The 24,219-nt window shown below is 33.2% G+C and overlaps 1 protein-coding gene across 1 annotated transcript in view; it reads left to right on the forward strand.

The window, feature by feature from the left end:
* LOC133330569 (mucin-2) overlaps positions 1–24,219 on the forward strand; it is a 254,746-nt gene that overhangs the window by 17,786 nt on the left and 212,741 nt on the right. The window contains exons 3-6 of the mRNA XM_061539007.1: positions 12,758–13,498; positions 17,442–18,091; positions 18,158–18,257; positions 23,590–24,072. Coding sequence (XP_061394991.1) covers positions 12,758–13,498; positions 17,442–18,091; positions 18,158–18,257; positions 23,590–24,072 — 1,974 coding nt within the window. The remainder of the gene's footprint in view (positions 1–12,757; positions 13,499–17,441; positions 18,092–18,157; positions 18,258–23,589; positions 24,073–24,219) is intronic.

Below are 24,219 nucleotides of genomic sequence, written 5' to 3' on the forward strand. Positions count from 1 at the left end.
TGATAAAAATATTCTTTGAAAAATGTAGATGGTATAAAGCTCATGTAGCCAACTTATATACAATCTGCTGTCATAATTTACTTTTCAGACAAGTTTCTTTCTGGGAAATGAGAGATCACATAACGGTCGTAGATTTTTCAAAGAATATGTTTTGAGGAGTTTTTCGAGCGTGGATATTTAAAAAAATTTCAGAAGTTTAATTTAAAATAAATATTTTTCGAGGAGCTTTCAGAGCGTGGATTTTTTTAAAGAATATTTTTTGAGGAGCCTCAAAACAAAAATATTCCTTAAAAATTCACTCCACGCTCTGAAAGCTCATTTTAAAATATTATTTAAAAAATCCAAACTCTGAAAGCTTCTCAAAAAATATTCTAAAATATTGTTTAAAAAATACAAATTTTTCTTCCGGGCATCTGTTGTATATATAAGACCTTTCAGAGCGTTTTTGCAATTAAAAGCATTAAATAAGCTTCTTCTGGTTTTTTCTACATATAAAAATAAAACGTTCCAGAGGCAATATACTTCTATATGTATATTGCCTCCCATCGGAGGACCTCTGTAGATAGAATATCCCTCAAGTTGAGAGATATTCTGCAGATGATTAAAACCCTTCAGAATATACTTATACTTTGATTGTTCTTCTATTTATTGAAGATATTTCAGAGATTTTTATAGTGTAGATAGAAGTTATCGACTTCTATCTCTCTCAGGAATGTACGAAATAGAATATGTTTAATAATTGAGACAACTTTCCAAAATTGATATTTTTTAAAGATCTTTTATATGTTGCAGTCTCTCCATATGACTATTTGAAGGTTTATATATAATACCGGTTCAGGATCTCTAATATCTTATGAAGAGGAAAATACCTTTCAAAAATCTCTTACAGAGATCATCTGTTCCAAATCGTTTCATAAGAATTGGATCGTTTCGTAGAATCGCTAACATTTCCCCCCGTAGATTCAGTTACCTTCGTGTTAGTCTCTATTTTCAATAATTCTGATTTATTTTGTATTCCGTTCCTTATCTCTGGAATTTTTATTACATTTTTTCTTATTTGTTTTTATAGTCATATTTCAATTTCAATTTTTATTTACCCATAATTTGTAAGGCATAATTTGAAAAGACATAGGAATAAATAAAAAAAAACAAGAAACCAAGTGCAGTATTTGTTTAACATCTAGGCGTAACTTTCAATTTAAATCTTACATATCCCCCAACCCGGCTGCGACCTTTCGTTCGTACCTGGCTTGCTGCTGCAGTATCATCACATTATCACAGTGTCAATATTGAAATGTCACAAATATTTACACACATTTAACGTTTATTACCGCCGTCTGGCCAATAACGACAGGGTGTGCAGTGTTTGTTTTTGTTTTTTTTTTCTAAAGTTTAAACAATGATTTTGAAATGATGGAATGCAACAAAGTCAGTCCTAAAGACAATTGTCATGTCATTGGTTTTATGCGTGGTTTTGATAGAATGCCCGACATGACTACAGGTTTATCGTGATGATGGACTTGGTTAGAAGATTCGTTTTTTTCTGGTAGACTTTTGTGATTAAAAAGTGAAGAGAGAGTATTGAACGATAAGTTTGAAGACCAAATGGGGTGTGTAAGACACCCAAAAAAGGCAGTTTGTAGATAGATAACCCCAACCATAGCAAGCTTTTAGATAAAGGACATCTAAGAGGTCTAATATAAAATTTACCTTCGATACTCCACTGGGATTTGTATACTCTTATAACCCATTTTTATACCCCCAACAATTTGTGAATCTCAATCCCAGTTGATCACAGCTATTAACTAGCTTTTTATGTTTCCTAATTTTTGTTTTCTTGATAAGTGGTATCGATGGCAATTTGTTCGCTTAATGACTAAAAAATCCTGTTATATAGCTTCCAAAAAATACGGAAATAAACCACCTGTAATTCCCATGGCTAGAGGAAATAATGATTTAGTTACCCTCTAGTGTTTTTTTTTTGGATTTTAATATTCATGTTATCAGTGAAAGACCAGTGATTATCTAGACATTTGTTACAAATCGAAAATTTATTAAATATTTTTATTGTTGTTGTGTCGAGTGGATTATTTTATCTTTGTTGGACGACTGGCGGCTTACACAACAAAACATGTGAATGTGTTATGTCAACCAAATCCATATAACCGGTGGCATTTTTTTCTTGTTCAACCAACCATCCATCCATCTATCCATTCAGCCACTCTGCAGTGAAATACAAAACCTAACAAATTGCCAAAGCTTTGAACCAGTTTAAAAATTCCCCATTTTGGGGGAGGGGAGGGAGGTAGTTTGTAGTATAAATTGTTTGATGTTTGAAAACCAAAACCAAAAAAAAAACTTCCATGAGCTTAGTTAGTGTTGAATAAAAAAACCTGTTGCATTGAACACAAAATAGAGGAATCTTCCAAATATCAATTTGGTTGTCGTCATCTGATGTTTAAATGGCATTTAAACACTACCAGAAATAAATTGCAAAAGTTGTCGTTTATGTTGGTGTTTTAAGTTTCGCTGATATTAATTACAACATCGGCGTAAAGAAATAAAATAATTGTATAAAAAAATGGGATTACGATGACCGTTATGTGATCTCTTACTTCCCAGAAAGAAATTTGTCTGAATAGTAACGGATTGTATATAGGTCCTATACACGCACTCCATATACCATATACAGATCTTTTAAAAACAAAGACCCATAGAAGGATATTTTTGAAGAGCATTCAAAGGATGGTCTTTATAATGATTATTTTTTAGAAAACTAATATATTTTTAATTTATGTCTTTGAAGGTCATTGAGAGAGCGGATAGATATATCTTTTGAAGGTCTTTCTACAGATGTTGTTATGCAGACAATATACCTATAGAAGGATGTTTAATTCAGAGTGGGACCTATGTTACGAATATTTATACCCTATACAAATATGTTGTCAGGGTATTATAGCTTTGTGCAGCCCCAAGAGTTTGTAACGCCGCGAAATATGTATATACCGATCGTCATATCTCGACTAGCTGAGTCGATCTAGTTACACTTAAATCGGTCGATCAGTAGTTACACTTAAATATTTACAGGTGCTTACGTATTCATATATTATTTAGTAACCTATTGCCACACTTTAGGGCGGATATATAGCCTGGTCGCTTTGCAATGTTCCATGAGGTTCCAGTTATGGTCAAGGATAACGCCTAAAATATTAGGTGATGATCAGATAATAATTTTTCGGATGAAGTGGACCGAAAACCTAATTATTTGTACTTTTCAAGTCGAAAGCCGGACATCACAACACAACCTACGGTGAAGGGAATCTGGACAAGTAATTAGAGGGGCTGTGCTGATTGTTAGTAACATTTTCTGACCTCTAGCCAGTCAAAAGTGTGCCTCCTTGAAATACTGATTTTAGATCCCGTGTTTCTTTGGACCAAATCCGTTTCAGACAATGTCCGCCCGTATGTCTGGCCGGCTGGTGCGCACGATTAACTCACATAGGGAATAACCGATTTCAACCAAACTTTGAACATCGTAATATTTCTTCCAAACTTAGTTCAAGTCCAAAGGTGGGACCCATTGGTCCACCCCCTCTGGTACCTCTCCCACAAAACGGTAAAAAAAATTGAAAAAAGTTATTTTATAATATACCGATTTGAACCAAACTTTGCAAGTAGTAATACTTTTTTTAAACCTAAATCTTGTTTGAAAATGAAACCCATCTCTCCACTCCTTCTGGTACCTCCCCCACAAAGCGTCAATAGTTTCAATATTTATAAATCCAATATTAGGCGAAAGGAATGTTCTATTTCTTTCACAGCTTATTATCATTACCAAGCTTATAGCAAGTCCGAATGTGGGACCCATTGGCCCACTCCTTTTGGTTAAAATTTTCAATATTTATAGATCCAATATCATGCAAATGGATTGTCCGCTTTGAATCAAACTTTGCACAACCTATTATTTTTACCAAACCTAAATCAAGGCAGAAGATGGGACCCATTGGCCTACCTCCTCCACAAATGGTAAAAATGTTCAATTTTTATAAATCCAATATCTGGCGAATGGAATGCCAGATTTGAACCAAACTTTGCACAACCTATGATCTTCATCAAGCCTAGATCTAGTCCGAAGGTGTAACCCGTCGGCCCTCTCCTTCTGGTATCTCCCCACATAGGGTCAATATTTCATAAACTTATACATTTTTTTTTATAATTTGCGAAAGGCGAATTAAATATTCGATTTGATGAACATTAAATCTGAAACCTCTTTGACAAAAACATATACCTTATATGAAGGGAAGCCTCTGCATAAAGCCTCAGAGTAGTACAAAATGAAGAAATTCGCTGTTGCAAACATAAATTTACTGTGAAAAAAATTCATTTTGGGGGGGGGGCCGGGCCCCCCCGGGCCGCTCCCCTGCGTACCTCCCTGCTTCCTGCTTCGGTCCCATACGTCTTCTATAGTTTGAAAATCTTTGTCCGTAGATAGATATTTTCTAGGACTTTCCAGAAAGCCTTGATTGCTTTTGAAACCAGTAGATGATATTTAACTCTCCCTCTCTTTCTCCCTTTGCCTTTTTTTTTTTAAAAAAAAAATTCATAGCTTTGATTATCTGAAATATGTTGATGAATTTTCTCACGTTACATTGGCCAATCGGTCCATCTGATCGCCAGCAAGCCTATCTGTCTATCTTCACATAATCACCCAAATATATTAGCATAAATGACAAATGGACAGTAATCATGTTAGACGCTTAAACCACCAGATATGAAATGAAATAACCATGTCTGATTAGCAATGTTAAAGGTTAGCATGAGCTAACAACACCCAAACCCATACATCTTAGCTATCAAGCGATGAAATGTTACAAACCAAATGCTAATTGATCCATCAATAAGTTAATAGTCTTCAGTATCGGTTCAAGAAAAAAGACAAACTACAAAACGGAGTCTAATCAAACATAAAAAAATATTCAATCTTTACTTTTGGGTGTTGTGTGGAATTTTCGATAGGAAAAAAAGTGGACTTACAACACACATTGCCTATGGTCTTATTTTATTTGGTGCCATTGGCGGTTTTGTAAGAGCATTTCCAATACATAAAGTTGTTTTTTTTTATTGTTGTTCGTCGTAGATTTTTATTATTTATTGAAAATCAAAGAAATCACACAAGAAGAGAAACACGTATATATATTTCTGTGTGTGGAATGATTGTACCCATAAACCACATCTTCCATCTCTCGGACTATTGTGATTATTTTAATGGTTTACACAAGTATTAGTAAATAATCTTTTCTTTTGTTAAAAAAAATAAACATAAAAATTAACGGTTTATTATAATTTGTTGTTTATTATTTTTTCTTTTTTTGTATTTTTATAATAAAACATTATTGCACATTTGTTATATCCATCGATTGGCATCGATCTAAAGTGAAAGGTAGTCATTAGTTTTTGTTTTCTATTTTAAAAATTTGACAAAAAAAATTAATAGTTTAGAAATACATACAGAGGTCTGATTTTTTTAATCCTTTGAACACTACTCGCTTTTCAATATAACAAACAGCTCCTGTTTCGATTTATCTCTTAAATCTTTAATTATAAGAAAACATTTTTTCTTGCATGGGTGTCTTCAGCTTTGGGAAGAAGAAAATATCAGCTGGGGCCAAGTCCGATAAATACAATAGTTAAAGTATGACAACGGAATTTTTTAACAAAAAAATTGCATTCGCATAAAATTCTATATATATGTACTTTTTTTAATTTTATGTTCACCGCCGAGTATACGGCGTGGACCCACCGCCTTCAAGCTTGATCTAAGTTCGAAAATAAGAATCGGTTACTCCATTCAACATTTCTACGGATTTGGTCAGTATATATATTCGAAACTTAAACCAATATTTCGATTGGGCATAATCGGATCAAAGCATTAAGCGTGATTATATAAATATTTGTCAATATATAAATCACTGGGTGAGGGCTTTATATGTATTTAAGGGCAAATAATCATTAACATTGGTTTGAGCCAATTTTTCATGCACTAACACCAATTGTGAAAACAATTTTTGCGTTCCGATTGGGACCTATGCAAATGTAGGCATTAATGTACGGGTACAAATAGATTCCATTGGGTTCTTAGTGAGAGTTGTACGATGAATGGCCAGTCTATTCGATGTTTTGACCGATCAATATCTATTCGAACCTCTCTATTCAATGCTTAAGTCGATTTGTGTCAGATCGTATTATTAGGGTGCGCAATGAGTCGTTTTCCCTTGCTCATCAGCACTCAGAAGTTGCCGCCCTGCATTGCCACATGACCTGACAACCATTTGCTTCGTGGTGTTCCCCCGAACAACTTTTGTCCTTTTATCAATGAAGACCTACGCCGTCGATTTTAGTTTTGTTCTGGGCTTATTGGCATAGATTAATGATTCGTCAACTGTGAGGATCTTATAATAATCTTCTAAAGAGTCGTGATCGTACTTTTTTATTTTTTTAATCAATCGATACGAGCCGTTTATTAAGCGAATGTTAAACTGGGTGGGATTCAGCTAACACAAACATTTGTACTGTTTGTTGTTCATTCTGTTGGAGAATGGTTCCAAGGATGACTTTGTCTCAAGGGCGAGTCGTGATCGTACTTTTTATTTTACGAGCCGTTTATTAAGCGAATGTAAAACTGGACGGGATGCTGTTGGAGAATGGTTCCAAGGATGACTTTGTCTCAAGGGCGATCCTGCATTGTCAGTCCCAGTCCCATGGCATCAATGTTCTATGGCACAACGACCGCGGTTACAAACTCCAACATAAGGTGACTCTATATTAAAATTGGCATTCCCCTCCTCCACAAAGTATTCACCGGAGACCCCATAATATATATAAAGGGTGGATTTTTAAGAGCTATAGAAAGTTCTTCAAAAAAACACATAAAATTATGAAAAATTGAATTACGAAGTATTTATTTGAATCGATATTACGGTCCATTTTATTTAATGTTTGTAGATTATTTCATGCAAATGTTGACCGCGACTGTGGCTCAATTAGTCCATCTGTTTAACCCCATTTTGGCATACTCTCATAATGTGGATGTTTGGCCAATTTTCCAAGAGCCCTTTCACCAAAAATTCTGCATTGTTATAGGTCGTTTTGGCTCCAATTACAGCCTCAGCTGTATTTTGAAACGCTTCACGCCTAAATCCTTCTGCTCAATAAATTTCTCAATAAATTTCAATAAATTTCTAAGATTTCAAGGATGTTTAGAAAGGACATGATAAATCGATCCACGTTTTAGTATAGCACCACATGACCGTAGTCCCTAATATTCGGTATTTTAGGCACATTTTGTACCGAATTTGTCGTAATTTCGTACATTCTTAGCAAAAATTATCAATATTGATCCATTTTAAGGTAGCTCCAATATAAGGTTACTTGCCAAATTTCGATAGATTATCTTCTGTATAAAAAAAAATTATCGAATCTTGTTCTTTAGAATGGTTTCCGGTGTCTTCTTTTATACAAAAAGAACCTATTATTCTTTTATAAAAGCATTTAAGAAGGCAGTCAAGTTTTCTATACCGAAATATCTATAGGTTTTCTTCAGAAGATGTAATTTTGATTTAAAAAAAAAAAACTCTTTTATTCTAGTATGGATGTCAAATTTCTAGCCTTCTACGAAATAATACTTTCTGATCTTCCAAAACAGGAAATGATGTTGACGAAACCCATCTAATATTTTATGAACATGAACCTTCTATAAAAGTAGACCACGTTTTAGAATAGCACTATATTACGGTGCACCTAATATTCGGTATTTTGGACACATTTTGTACCGAATTGGCTGTAATATCGTACATTGGGTAGTATATATTCTTAGCAAGAAATGTTAATATTGTTAGGATAGCTCCCATATAAGGTTACCTCCCAAAATTTTGCTAGTTTGAGCACGTCTTTTAGAAAATTACCTGTAATTCAACATTTTGGAATTTCAGTGGGTAGCAAAGCTCTCTACCAAAAATTTGCTATATTGGTCCAAGTTTCATTGTAGCTCCATTATTAGACATTTAAAGTTTTTAAGCCATTTTATCCAAATTGTAGGTTCTCTTTAGGGCACAAAAATTACAAACAAGTACCTAGCTCAGTATTCCAACTCACGTGTCTGAATTTTTATATTTTGTTTTCTCCAAAGTCCCGATTGATTTTAAATATTTTGAATGTATACCTCAAGTTCGACTCGGTCGACATTAACGACCTTTTTATTTGTTTTAATAATTTTTTAAGGCATAAAGAAAAATTATAGTAACGAATTTAAGAGATCATATTGATCAGATTCAATACCATATTAAAATTTAAAAAAAACCTTCCATTTTTTAGCTCCTCCCTAATTAATTATTATTTTGTTATGTTCCACAGTACCAGCAATTATCTTAAAAAAGAAAAAAAAAAACAATTATACTCCAAACTGTCACATCTTTTCCATAATATACCTTGTGGCTATGTATACGAGTATGTCTTCCACAGATCTCACATTATTTCCCATTGAAATAACGGAAATTACTTAACGATTTCTATTTCAAAAAAACACGTCTCAACAATAGATATGGAAAAAAGTGTGAAACCTTTTGATTTGAATGGCATTGTCAAAATGCAATAATCATGTCTAAACAAATCAATATTTTCACATCAATATTTCTGCTGTTACGGTTGATGTTGTTGTTTGTGTTGTGGTATTTCAAAAGCAGCCACTTAGCACACAGAGAGATACAAACCAAAAAAAAAAAATCAATAACAAAAAGACATGCAAAAAAGATGATTTGAAAATATCCAAGCCAAGAGTAAATGTGTTTCGTTGCCCTTATGTCAATCTTTTTTTGTTTTGACAGGGTAGAGAAGAGACGTAACATCTTGTTGAGTGTTACAGGAAATTGAATTTATATCAAGTGTAGAAGGTTTTGATTTCGATGCCAATCCATTCATTTGTTTATTCATCAGTAACAACAACAAAAACAATAACCCATATAACACCAGACATTCAAATATTGACAGAAGTTTCTATAATTTTTTTTCACATCTTCTTTTGTGGATTTTTTTCAAAAGTTTATTTTGTCTGGTCGCAAACGGCGGACTGATGGTAATAATGATGTGATCGTTGTTATCTTTAACCAATTTTGTTATTGTTGTTTTCTGAATTATTGAAAATGTAAGAAAACAAAAAGAAATATGAAAAGAATTCGCATCGACACCATTCAATATTTATCTATGGCATGCCACAAAAAAACAACCAAAAATCCCGTCATGTACTCAAAACCTGAAAAACACATTCATTTATCACAAAAAAAAAACATGGAATTGAATTGTTTCTGGTTTTCTATTTCTACAGTGATTTTGTGATGTTGTTCTTTTCTTCTTAGTTTGTTCAAGCCTGAAACAATATAACTGTTACTAGCACACGTTTTCAGATCATAATCATTATAATAATAGGTTTGTTTATGGGATGAGCTCAAACCTGAATATTTTATCTCTATATAGACAGATTAAAAAGTTTTTGTTAGGATGTATAAAAAATATATATTTTTATATATGTATGTATAAATATGTATATATGAGTACATAGGCAAGAAAAAACGTAGTTATTATAGGTCGGGTTGACATTTGTATACGAGGTATTAAGAAACCAATACCGATTTTATATTTAAAAGTCATAGCTTCATATATCCCTGAAAATGGGTCTTTTCAGGTGTAAATCTGTGATAAAATCTATATGATAAGAAGATCTCTGGAGAATGTATCTAAGGTCTTCGTGATATCTAAAATTGATCGGGCTGATATTTGGTATTATATCGAAACATTGATTGTGTGTTAGGAACTCGAGCTGCGAATAAATCAGCTGACAGTGAGCGATTTAAGTTGGCTAAGCTGAATGAGTTTTCAATTTCAAAATTGCATCGGCATGGAGTTTGGATAATTTTTATTTGTTTATTTAGTATCACCTTCCCATGCTACTTTATTAAGGCTTACTTAGGAACTCAGGACTAGTTCACATTGGTAACTTCGGTTGGAGCTCTAAAGTCTTGTACCTGAAATCGAAATACCATTATAAAACTGTGAGCCAGGAACTCTTGAATTCTGAATTAAATAAATAAAAACAAAGCATGACCTCTCCTAGGGATAAGTAAATCTACTTTCGACCAATCGACTTTTTGTATTAAAAAGTCTAAAAGTCGAAGTCGACTTTAGACCTTTGAGAAAATCGCAAAGTCGACTTTTCAAGATCGATTTTTTTGTACAAAAATTATTGTACACGTTCCAGAATTTTATTTTCTCTGTTGACAACAATTCCTGTAGATAATTGAATTTTTAGGCGATTTTTCATTAGTTGTTAAAAGACGAAAATCGATCCTGAAAAAGTTTGACAAAATCGACAGATCGAAAAGACGACTTTTTAGTCAAAGGCAAAAGTCGAAAAGTCTAAAAATCGACTTTTTGGTCAGTGGCAAAAATCGAAAAGTCTAAAAGTCGATTTTAACGCTCAACTACGTATCCCTAACTTCTCCGGCCAAGCTCTTTTTTGCTCTAGCAAAAAACTCGGCCAAGCTCTTTCCGGCGAGATACCAAATTAAACACACGTATGTTGATCGGAAACCTTCATTTTCCATTCAGTCTAATTGGATGTAATAAAAACTTCATATCGTAGGTCGAAATCAACTTTTATCGGTACGACATCACAAAGTGAATGAGAATTATTTTCCCATGTCTCAACAATAGCTTCATGACGGTTCATTGAAGTCTATTATCTAGTTATTATGGTTGCAAAGTGAGTTGCTTAAATGTAGGTATCCTAGTATTATATTAACCAGAGGTATATAATAAAATGGTGTAAAATATAGCAGTCACGTTACAACATCTGGTAGTGGATGATAACTTTCCATACAAAAATAGTTGTTGCTCTTCTCTGAGAGAAAATCTGCTAGTCTTCTAAGGAAAAAGGTTTTCTGGTCTTCTCTACAAGAAAACCTTCTGGTCTTCTACATTAGAAGTCTGATACTTAGGATCGTCTTCTGTAAAAAAAAATCGATATTGTTCTTTACAATAGTTTCCGGTGTCTTCTTCTACACAAAAATAACCTATTATTCTTCTACCGACTGGTTTTTCTATATGGAAATATCAGGAGGTTTCATTCAGAAGATTGGCTATTGATTTTCTACAAAAAATCCTGTATGAATGACAAATGTATATAACAATACTTTCTCATCATCCGAAAGAGGAAATGCTGTTGATGTTGTATAGAAGAGACCCATCTAATTTTTTATGAATATGAACCTTTTGACCTTCTTTAAAAGAAGACCTTCGGATCTTCAACAAAAGTAGACGGTCTGGTATTCCATAGAAGCAAAATTGTCTACTTCTTCCATAAAAGAATACCTTCTGATATGATCTAAAGATTAACATCTGATCCTCTGAGGGGACTTGCGATTCTTCTTGAAAAAGGCCTTCAAGGCAAGTCTAGAGATGAAACTTCTGGTGTGCTATAGAAAAAATATTTCTGGTATCTAAAAACTGGACCTTTTGTTATCTTATACTAGGTCACATTTTTATAATTCTTAAGAAGAAGATCTAGCTTTCTTCCGTTGAAGAAAAACATCTGCTTTTATATTGAAAGATACCTCCTGGTATCATATTAACGAAGATCTGGCATGGTCTTTTCAAATCAAATACCTCTAGGTCTTCTTCAACGAATGACCTTTTGGTTTTCTTGACCTTCTAGTCTTCTGTAGAGAAAGGCCTTTCGGTATTGTAGAAAATGAAACTGAACTTCTATTGCAGAAAATCCTTCTGGTACTTAAGAATGAAAGCGCCCACTGGTGTTCTATAAAAGAGCCCTTAATGAATTTCTATAGAAGAAAACTTCTGGTCTTGCACTGTCGTTTGCTATTCTATAGAATAAGGAATTGTGTTTTATTAAAGAAAACGACACTCTATTTTATAAAAGAAGACCTTCTGAGTTTCTTCTCATATACTAATAATACATTCTAGGCTTCTAAACCTTTTAATCCCTTTCACAAAAATCCCTTTCGAGAGATATAAACTCCATTGATACTTTTCGTATATCTCGTGAACAAAGTCGTCACATATAATAAATTTAATTTTATCTCTTTCTGGTCGGTGTTGCGGATTGGAGCACGTTCGTACTTTATTTGAAAGACTTTCCATAAACAAACTTATTTTAACTCACAACTTTGCATTTACGATCAAAAGTACTTTTTTTAATTTCTGGGCATATTAGTATTTTATATTCTTGTCATAGCTTTTGACACCAACATTGATCATCCTGCAAATATACGAAATTGAGAAAATACACATCTCATAGTTGCCTAAAAGTATGCAAGACACATTCAATTCATATTTTCAAAACAGCTGATCTTATTGGAAACTTGAAGTCTAAAATAATTGTTAGATTTTTTATATTTATCACATAAAGAGTATAGAATAAAAAGAGATGCTTTTATTTCATAATATATCTGATTTTCATAAAAAATTGCATTTTTAATTATATTATGAGAATTCCCAAAAAATATTGTTAAATTTCCGATTTATATATTTCTTCTTCGTGTAGATAATCAGCAATTTCGTTACATACCTTTCAATCATTATTGTGATCTTTGCAAATCATTTTCAAAGTGAATGATATATTTTTTAATTAATTAAATTTATTTTATTATTTATTGAAATTAAATTATAAATTACCCAACTTCTTTAGTAGCTACCGGCTGTTCCCCTACCAATAGCATTGCTAGTTTAAATCCTTTTGACAATACTGCCTACCCCGTTTTGTCATCATCGCCATCATCATCAAAAGTTGCCATGGAAATTCAATATCATCGGCAAGAACATCAGCAGCCATTATTGGATTTTAGTAATGCTGCTGGTGCTGCTGTTGGCCAAAAATCATCAACAAAAATAGGTCATAGTTCTCAGCATCACAACAACAGCAACAATTGTTACCATAGCAATTGTCTAATTGGCAACAATAGTTATGCCATGCCCACAAGTTCATCGGTTTTAAAGCAGCGTAAATATCCTGCAAACTGTAGTAGTTCATCGCCAAAATTACGCAAATGTCCTTTGTCGCCGCTTTTAATTAATACCGCAAATAAAATGCCATTACCGGCTGGTACTAACACTATCAAAACACCATCGACAACAACACCATCACCACCCATCACAACACCATCAACGACTCAATGTTCAACAGTAACGACAACACCAACAAAAACAACGACAACGGCAACGATTCTAGCTGAATTACAGTATTCAAATGAGGGAAAACAACAATTTCCACTTAACACTGCTGCTGCCCCCACCATTGTGGGTGGTAATAGTAATTCATCTTCTGTATGCTCCTCTGTGACTACGCCACTGTCACCCAATAATAATAATAACAATAATTGTTCTTTGTCAGTGCGTACAACAAAAACTACACGTTTACGTGCCGCCGCACTGGGTGAGTTTATGTTTTGTTCTGTTTTTCGAATTTTTCTCCCCTTCAGAGATTTATTTGAAACTAACAATTAATCAAATAAAAATATTTCCTAATTGTTGGCATTAATTGCAATGTGTATTTTGGGAAAATTCCAAAATATTATTATTTTTTATTATTTTAAAATTAGTTTTTCCCATTAATAAGTTCTAACAGTTTTGAAACCAGTAATACAATTTGTTTTTAATCTTTTTTTAACAGTGTATATAAATTTCTAATTTTTTGGAGAGGGGAGTAGTTTGTTAATACGGTTTCCAAGGGGGCTAAGCATTTTTAACAGTCTAGAAAATTATTAACAATTTCCTAAATAATTAATCAATAATTTATTTATAAAACTTGCAGACAACGTATACATATATCCCCAACGCCAGCCAGTAGGCCGGGATTTCTTTTATAACCACGTCTAAGCGGACAAAATATTTGCAAATTGTTCATTCTGAGACCCAATAGAATTTGATACCAAATGGTGTTTCATAACCATACAAACATTCTAGTTAGTACATCGATGCGAAAGTTGAGAAAAATATCGTAATTCCAATTTCTATTTTTCTAAAGTCACTGTAAGCAACACAGCACATGTTCAAACGTTTATGCTGAGACAGGACCGCAATACCCCATTATATAAGTCGGATGGGGCGTTAAGTTTTAAGTCAATATTATTTATCGAGGCACTATACGAGGTGTTGTTTAACCTGTTATAGTGCCTCAAGAAATAATATTGACTTAAATCTTAAACCCTCTATTGACTCATTGAAAGGGGTCTTTTCGGCCATGTCTTAGCAAAATCGTGCCACCATGTGCTGTGCTGTGTACAGTGACATTGAAACCAAAATTGAGAAAAAAAGAAAAAAAATGAAATACGTACGATTTTTTTGTACAACTTTTGACGTGGATTATAGGGACAAGAGTGCATCGATGTATTAGCATCTTTGTTTAGTTTTAAAGCACCATGAAAATGTGCTTTGAATTCAATCGTGAACCTTTTTCGCAAAGGCCGTCGTGCCACAGAACATTGATGTCGTGAGCGAACATATATAAGATCTTCACATACATTGAGATAGAGACATCCTATGGGTATGGGCATCCTATAGAAGTTTTTTCCACCAGCATTGATTCCATCCTGCACAATTTGATAACGCTCAAGTGTGGATCATGTCGACTGGATAATATTGATAAATAATTGTTTAATGTGAGAATGGGGTTTCCACTTAGGTCTTCAGGGCATGCCGCAATCTAATTAGAAATCAATAAAAGTCATCAGGTCGCAGAACGGCAGCAACTGATAAAGAAATATTGCAGTGAAAGAAAATTGTCCATATAAGAATAGTTCATCTTCTCTATGAGAAAATCATATAATTTTCTACATAAAACGACCATACGATACCCTACACAAATACCACGGAACTCTTACATTCGTGATATTTTTCCGGATAAGAGGTCAACGGCCTCTCTTCCTTTTCCGAATCCTACTAATATTCAGTACAGCCCTTCTGTGATGTTCGGCTTATAATTGTGGCCTATAGATCGACTCGAAATAAACACAAAAAATTAAGTTTTCGGTCCACTTCATCCCAAAATAGTTATCTGATCATTACCGAAAATTATGGGCGTACTAAATAATATCTGAATACGTAACTACCTGTAAATATCCAAGTGTAACTCCCATAAGTCCAAAAAAAATTGTACCAATTTAAAGGCCAGCCACTCCTCTTGGATATAATATCAACTTCTTGAATCTATGTCCTTCAGGATCAAGTATATACGCCCCAGAATAAAAATTTTGTAATTTTTCACACAAAAGTCAGGGTCCATTAATATTGACCGATCTTTATCAAAACAGGCATGCTTATTCTTTGGCACGATCCTCTTCTCCATGTAAAATTTCACGATGTTCGGACCATAACTGCGGCCTCTGGAGCGACCAGAAAAACCGACAAAAAAATAAGTATTTGGTCCATTTCATCCCTTAAATATTAACTGATGTTTACCAAAAATAATATGGGTCTTCATTGGGACGAACCTTTCCTCCATGCAAAATTTGGTGAAGATTGGTCCATAACTCAAACCAGAGCCTTTTTGGGCGGCCAAAACGTAAAACGTAAATTTAAAAAATGCAAGGTCAACGATTTTTTTTTTAACCCACTTTTTGAAGGTGTCTCAATCCAAGTGAAACCAGTAAGGAAAGTAAAAAAGTTATACAGTCGCAAGAGATGCTATTAAGATTATTATTGTAAAAGACGTAGTATTTTTGAAGCATCATGACATCGGACGGAATGAAATATGTGATTTGTTTCGGGCAAACTTTGAAAGTTCGGTGCGCCTTTTACATAAAATCGGAGGAAAATATATATGGGGCAGATATTTCTAAATCCTAACCGATTTCAACAAAATTTTGTCTCATTCGGAAAATTGGTGCACCATTTACATATAATCGGAGGAAAATATATATGGGCGATACATCTAAATATTAACCAATTTCTTTAAAACTTAATATACGTCAATATTTACTTAATTAAGTACGATGTGCAAAATTTTGTCTTAATCGATCTGATATTGTGACTTGGGTGAACTATTGTGGAATCAGACAAAACTATGTATCGGAACTATATCTAAATCTAACCGATTTTTTCAAATTCAATAGAATTCGTCCTAGGGCCAAATATTCTCAAAAAGAACTATCGGCATATCTTGTTTCCTTTTGCCTGTTACAAACATATGCACAAAGACAAAATACCCTGTACCACAGTGCGGTAAAAAGTGTTTCCACAATTATTTCCTACAAAATCAATTATTTGACAGGATGTGCAACCATAATCGGACTCATCGATATTTCCCAAATGAAAACAAATTATATTTTATAAACTAAAATTCTATCACCTGACAAATAACAGCCTTTATTTGAAAACTTCTATTAACCATTAGTTTGGAACTTGTTTCAACATATTTGTTTATTGATTATCTCAGCAATTAGAACATGAACTTGTTTGGTGTGCCTCGTATGAGAAATACTCCATTAAAACTAAATTAGCTTATTGACCAGCTAAAAACTATAAGCCATAACTTAATTAAGTTAACCTATTACCCTAAATAGCAAACAATTATTATTTCAGAAAAAAAAAACAAATAAATAATTATGACAAATGTCTTTGGTTTGGGATATAGATTTTATGTTCGTCATTTTATGTATGGTGGATTTTTAACTCCTCGAAATATTCATCTCAGATCATATTTAGTGGAATTACCATTTTCTTTTATCAATAAATAGGGGTCTATTTAATTTTTACAAATTATTGAAATAAATTTAAAATGTTTTATTTAATAGTATCTTTAATTTAAAAAAATGTTATGATTTGAAAATTCTCAAAATTCTATAGGTGCCTTTTCACTTTTACAGTACGAATTATTGTATAAAGTGGTTTATATAATATCAACGTATCAACAAAAACCCTGTGTAAAATTGCATTATAAAAAGTTCATATTTCTTAAAAAAAGCTAAAAATTCCCTATAAAATAACAAAGCCTTTTAACAGTCAAATCACAATTAAAATGTGGATCCAATTTCCACATTTTAGGTTAAAATAAAAAATAATAAAAAAACATCAAGGAAGATTTAAGTGTATTCCGGTCTTAAAGGGTTGAATAAAATGTGTGTCCATATAATTCCCATCACTAATTTGTAATACCAAACCTCTAATATATGTTTTCGTATGTTTGTTTATTTGTTTCTTCTTAATATGTCTTAACAAAAATATATGCTTATGCATGAAACTGATATATTTTAAAAACACTTGTTTTATTTTTTTACTTGCTAACACTCTCAGTAACTAACACTAACCGCATATTTCCCTTTTCCTATTTTTATCTTCTTCTTCCCCCCACCGAAAAACCAAAATCAAATCATCTTTAGATAAGAAAAAGGGCGAATTAACTCAACAAAACCAGCATCAACCTCAATCACAATATTTTACCTCTCCAACATCACCGAATAAACAACGTTCGGCGGCAATATCCTCCGATAAACCGACACCCAGTGGATCTGAGGGCGAACATAATAATCGGCAAATGCCTAATAGTTGTTCGCCAACAAATCGCACCAAAAAATTGGTACCATCGATGTCGGTGTCAGCGGTAAAGCAAAATTTAAATGAATTGCACTGTACCGCTGCAACGAAATCGACTAGCCCACGTTCGAATGTCAATTCACCGAAATCACCTAAAAATAAATCGACCACCACCAACTCTGTTGAATGTACAGTAAAGGTACCCACATCACCGAAATCACCACAAAAACAAATAACAACTATGAATAAGTCAAGTGGTGCGGCGGCTATGCCAACCTCACCCAATCCTTTGGCTCACGATGATATTGATGTGGATTTTATGGAAATTCATGATTTACCCATAGAGGATGATGACGATGATAATGGTCCCATGATACGTCCACGTTGTTCAACCATGCAAAATGATGCCAAGGAAAAGAGAAGATCATCCTCGTCAAGTCTATTGACAGCTAATGAACCACCACCAGAACTAAGTCCGGTACATAGGAGTAGAAATGTAAGTAACTCGAATATTTGATGGTATTTATTTTATTAACATGTTCTTACCAAAATTTCTTCACAGTATGATCGTTCACCCCGCCGACCAGAGGAACGTGATAAATCATCGAAACGTAAATCAAATTTGAATCGTTCACAAACTGATGAACCGATTCAAGATAGTGGTAAGTCTGAAGGGGGATTGTAATGAATGCAGATTCTAAGCACCGACTACTTATTTACGAATAGATCAAATAAACATTTGAGTTTTTCCCAAAATAGTTTCTAAAAAAATTAAGGCCTTTATACGAACTTATTTTCTTTTAAGAAATAATATATACTTCCATATATATATATATATAGAAAAATCTCGTTAAGATTACAAAGTTCTTATTTTTAAGAAGTACATCTAAAATCAAAAACATTTTCACATCTAAAATCTTTACACATTGTACACCTTTGAAGACTTCCTTCAATAGAACGTTAACGGAAATATTTAGAAATAGATATTTTATATAAAAATTATATAGAATCCTACAGAATTTGAAAGGAACTCTATTTGGTACATACCTTAAACGGTAGAAGGTAATCACAACAAGGACTAATACAACCTAGTTGTGATTCTAAAGGTGTCATGAAGGTTTTTATAGAATCGACGAAATGATAAAGTCTACAATAGAAAGTATGTCTACTATATGTCTTTACATTTCAACAAACCTCTAAAACAATAGATTCTATATATTGTTAACCTTCTTCAGAGATTTTACAAAAACCCAAAATTTGGTAGAAAACTCTAATATTGTGTAAAATATTATATATTCCGAAAACATCTTTATAAGGTAGAGTGCCTCCGTAGATGTGAATTTTTACATTAATTTCTGAGAATATTATTAATATTCTATCAAAAATCAACTGTAAATATTAGCAATCCTAAAAAGACGATAAACATAAAATAAAAAGTATCTCCTAAAATAAAGGTCCTTTGAATGACTTTTTAAAATACAGATAATCCATGATATGAATTAAAAAGTCCACGCTGATAACTTCAGTAAAAATTATGTTTATGAATATCATATATAACTCTGGACGTATAGGAAAATACACCCTAGAAACAGACACTGATTAAATACAATTCCTCCCAAAAGCATTCTATAGATTACATATATTATTCTGGTATGCTTCAGAACTCTACTGATCTTTAAGGGACACATCCAATATGCTGCATAAAAATCTTCATTTAATTTATGTATAAATTCAGATACTATTCAGATATTCATATAGGACTTTACAACCGTCATTTATGTATATGTATCTGAATGTAAAAGAAAAAGTATTTTGAAGAAAAACGTTTCAAACACTGATAAAACACAATTCCTCCTAAAAGTATACTATAAATTATAGACATTATTGTGGTATGCTTTAGAAAGCATTTAATGTTCTAGAGCAGCAATACCTCCACCAGTTTTAATAGAAATCTTCTAAAGATTAATAAATCATAAACGTATTCCAATAATAGAAAGCCTCATAAACGTTATAATAAATCTATTCTGTAAAGAGATAAGTTTAAAAGTTGACATTTTTTTTGAAACATTCATTGATTCTTTTGAGGTAATTTCAGACTACTTTTTGTTGCGTATTGTGCGGTATCTTAGTCGTAACTTGACGAATGTTGGGTTTTAAGTGCTCAAGAGTTGAAGGTTTAATTGCATCGCATGATCTTGACCAGATGATATCGCCAATACGAGAAATTACGTGACCAGGGAATGTCTGTTGCAATGAAAACATAATCGCTTGTGTTGTGTGGCATGCAAGAACGTCTTGTTGAAACCACATATGTCCATAATGTTCCGAATTGACGATGACAGCCGTTCCATCGTCATTTTCGAAGAATTAAGGCCCAATCACACCAACGAACCAAAGATGGCACAAACATCGATTTTTTGCTGTAATGACATTTCTTCAATTATTTGAGGTTTCTCAGACCTACAAATACAACAATTTTATTTATTAACATACCGACCGAGTGAGAAATGTACTTCATCGCACAAGAAAATTTAGTTTAAACATTTTCCGTCCACCGACTGTTTTTCAAGCACACATTCCACGTATCTGGACTTTATATGAATGTGGATGTAGATCTAAATGCAAATTGTGCCTTGATATGCCGTAAGACAGTCCCAATTCCTGAGAACGACGAGGAATCGACACATGCGGGTCGCTCACTTACATCAGCGATATTTTTACAATATACACTATTTTTAACCGCTCCAGTCTCTTCAAATTTCATCACAATTTTGTCAATTGCTTGCGTTTCTGGACGATTGTGTAAACCATAATCTCATCCTAAAGCAAGATATGTGGCTGTGGTAGATTTTTTTTAAAGGTTTTGGGATAGTTAAGCGATACATTTTCGTCAATGTTTGACTTTTGAAACTATGAAATGTATAGTTCTGTACATATAAGACCAAGACCTTCAAAATGTATTCACATCTGTTATTAGATGGTATTTTTTATGCATAATGTTTTTTTAATGTAGGTAATAGTCTCCAAAAATTGTAATTTTTTTCTCAAAATTATTTGTAAATTTTTTTATGGATATCCCTCATAAATATTAGCTTTGAGAAAAGAAATCCATTATTTGTATATGAACTATAGCACTTTATTAACATGCTTCGGAATGTCCGATTTGGACCACATATGCACTGTTTTGTTTTATGATTTGTTGTCATTTTAATAGTAACTTCATAATGTCTTTCTCATAAAAATCCTGCTCTATATTTGAAAAAAAAAACTCTAGTAGTCGATTTTCACAATCCTCCCTAGAAACCAATGTTTTATTATTAAAGAAATTTTTTAAATTTTTTTAAAAAGATGCAATGGCGGATGCTTGGAGCCAACCAAGCTCCCGAACTTTCTGGCAAGTCATTGTAGATGTGTGGCATAGCGTTGTCCCGGTGTTGGCCAATTCTGGCCGTTTCTGGTCAATTGGTGTTTTCAAACGGTCCAGTTGTTGACAGTAGAGATCAGAATTTAGCGTTTGGACATATGGAAGCAAATCATAATAATTAACCACCTTCCGGTCCCACCAAATGCATAGCTGAACTGGGTTGGAAGGTGATTATTTATTATCAGTCATCTCCAATCACCATCCGTTTAAGTAATGGGTCTATCTCATTCCGTTTGGCCAAGGCTTCGCAGATGGAAATTCGATCCATTCTATTTTCTTTCTGTTAATTGGTGTTCACGATCACGATTGTTTTCGCACAGGGTTATCGTATGTGATTATTCATCTCGAGTCACCATCCGTTTAAGATATAGGTCTATCTCATTTCGTTGGCCAAGACTTCGCAGATGGAAATTCTATCCATCATATTTTTTTTCTGTTAATTGGTGAGGTACCCAAACATCGAGTTTCCAGCTATGGTTAATAGTTTAAAACAGTTTTATGGTCGATTTTTAGCTCCTGGGCGATGTTACGATTGCTAACATGCCGGTCAACTTCAATCATTTCTCCGATTTTATTGGCATATTCGACGACCGGTCATTCCATTGTCTAAGACAAAAATCATTAAATAAATTTGGAAATATTTTTATTAATCTGATAGACATGTAATGTAATTTTCAGACCATGTCAATAGTTCTTACCAAAAAAATGTTTGTTATTCTCTCATAAAATATCACTCTAAATTGAAACGAAAGTTATATAGATAGATAAAACATTTCCAACATGTATGTATTGATACCGATCTCAAAAATTATTTTATGCTTCTTATAAATAAAAATGAACTAAAGAAAAACTTTTCTAAGCTAAAACACTCCGTTCACCCCTCATTTATTACCTTCTATAACAAACTAAAAATTGTTACAAAATTTCAATTACATACACATTTTCTTTAAATATTTATATTTGGTTACCACAACTATACTACTAGTTAACTAAATAATATACCGAACCACTGCGATAACTTCTCAAACATTGTTTAAATTTGATTATTACAAATTGCATACTCAATGTCTTCAGTACATAAACTACTACCAATCGATTGAAAATGGGTGTAACTGAAGTGATTTCATAATTTCATTTTTTTATTTTACATATTCAACCACAAGCAAAGAAAAACTTACAATTTGTCTGTAATACGCTCCAATGATTTTGATTTCATTACTAAACCATAAAATTTAATTGAAGAACGCCCACTTCCCAAAAAAAAAACCGAACCCATAACCCAAGACAACTATGACGATGAAAAACCATGATGATGAACATGGTGATGTTGATGATGGCAAATATAAGTAAAATAGTGATAACTTTGTAAAGACAGTGTATTTAAGTAGGCTGCAATGCCATTAAAAATTGTGACGGTCAATTAAAATCATTAAAAAATTGGTCGGATTCTTGTTAGTTGGGGATTTTTTCCATTCATGAATTTAGGAGCATGGGCGCACTAATGATTGATGAATAACAAAAGAAAACCTACAACTACAGTTTGAATAAATTTTGAATCAATCTATAGTATAGATTGATTAGCCATTGAAAATAAAATAAATGTTGAACTATAGGCCTCCTTACTTTTCACAAATACGAGTACTGACTTTGGAAATTCTTGAATATTATGTTGGAAATCTTAAGGAATTTAGTTCAGTTTTTATAATCATTATCCGTTTATAATATACACACCACCATATGTGGAAGACATACCAATTCACACTTTGAAAGACTTGGATACACACAACTATAACATTTTTAATTTACACACCTATAACACAGTCCAGCAAAAATAGTCTTAAAATCCACGCCTATATCTCCATACTTCAAAAAATGTTTTTAAAAAAAATCACATAAAAATATCACATTTTTAATTGAAATTTTTATATATTTTAAATTTTTATCTTTTGGGAGAAAAAAACAAATTGGTAGATATAATTGTCACACAAGCATGGCAACACCTCTTAATCAAATTAAGATAAACATGCAAAAAATATTTTTGCAAATGAAACTATTTTGTTTTTTCTCAAATTATTATCTTCAATATTTACTTTTCATTATTAAGGTATAATAAAAGTTTACAATGCTAACCACATTTAGTCTGTGCGGGTAACTTGCAACGAACACAAAAGCGGTGTGTCCAACCAAACGCACGGAATCGTTCGTTATGCAATCGTTGAAATTACCACGAAATGATATAACATCATCGACAACAACAACTACAAATTCGATATTAAAACATTTACATTTGAAAACATTTACCCTTCATCAACATCACCATCGCCATCATCCACACAATCATTCTTCCAATGGCAAAAATAATCTATCCGAAAACACATGTCTTGTTCTAACCCAGGATGTGGTTTGTGTAAAATATGTTTGTTTTCAATGTCAATTCTATGGAATTTCTAATGTTGCATGTATGTGAATATGTTCTTAAGTGTGTTATATACATATAAAATCTATACAATAGCAATTTATATAAAAATATTTTAATAAATAATTAATAAAGAATGTTTTCCACTTCTCAGATGAAACAGCTGCCCGACGACGCAAACGTCGTGAATTGGGAATGGCTCGAACTTTGGTGCCATCGGATGATGCCGGTGCCGCAGTTAAGGAATTGCTCACCTCTCCCTCTAAGACTCAGCCCAGCAACTCTCCTCCCAAACCCAGTTCGCGCAACGATTTGTCCTATCACATGGAATTGGCCCGAAGAGGCTTGGATCAGGCTTCCAACGCCAATGCCATGGCAAATCGACGTCGTGCTCAAACTGCAAGTCCCAAACAAGTTAAGGAATCATCATCGCCACCCAGTAGCAGTAACAACAGTAAAACGGCTGGTCCTGTGTTGCAAAAAGTTAGTCGTCGCTGTGATACAGTGGCCATTGGAGAACTCCGCAAACAACGTACCGATGAAGTCAATCGCAAATTGAACGAACGCACCCGCAGTGATTTAGCGGAAATTATCAAAATTGCTGAAATTGCCAATGATTGCTCGGAAAGCGCGGCCAGTGCAATCAGCGATTTAACCAGAACCATGAATCGTCTTCGCACCAGTCAGGAGCGAGAATCGACCGATGAAGCCAATCGTAGCTCACCTGGCAAACATGCAACTTTCCACCAAGAAGAACGTATTTACTATGAACCTGATCCCATGG

The sequence above is a fragment of the Musca vetustissima genome, unplaced genomic scaffold, assembly GCF_032173495.1.
Source record: "Musca vetustissima isolate MV318-11 ecotype Yass unplaced genomic scaffold, APGP_CSIRO_Mvet_v1 utg23084, whole genome shotgun sequence".
Taxonomy (NCBI): domain Eukaryota; kingdom Metazoa; phylum Arthropoda; class Insecta; order Diptera; family Muscidae; genus Musca; species Musca vetustissima.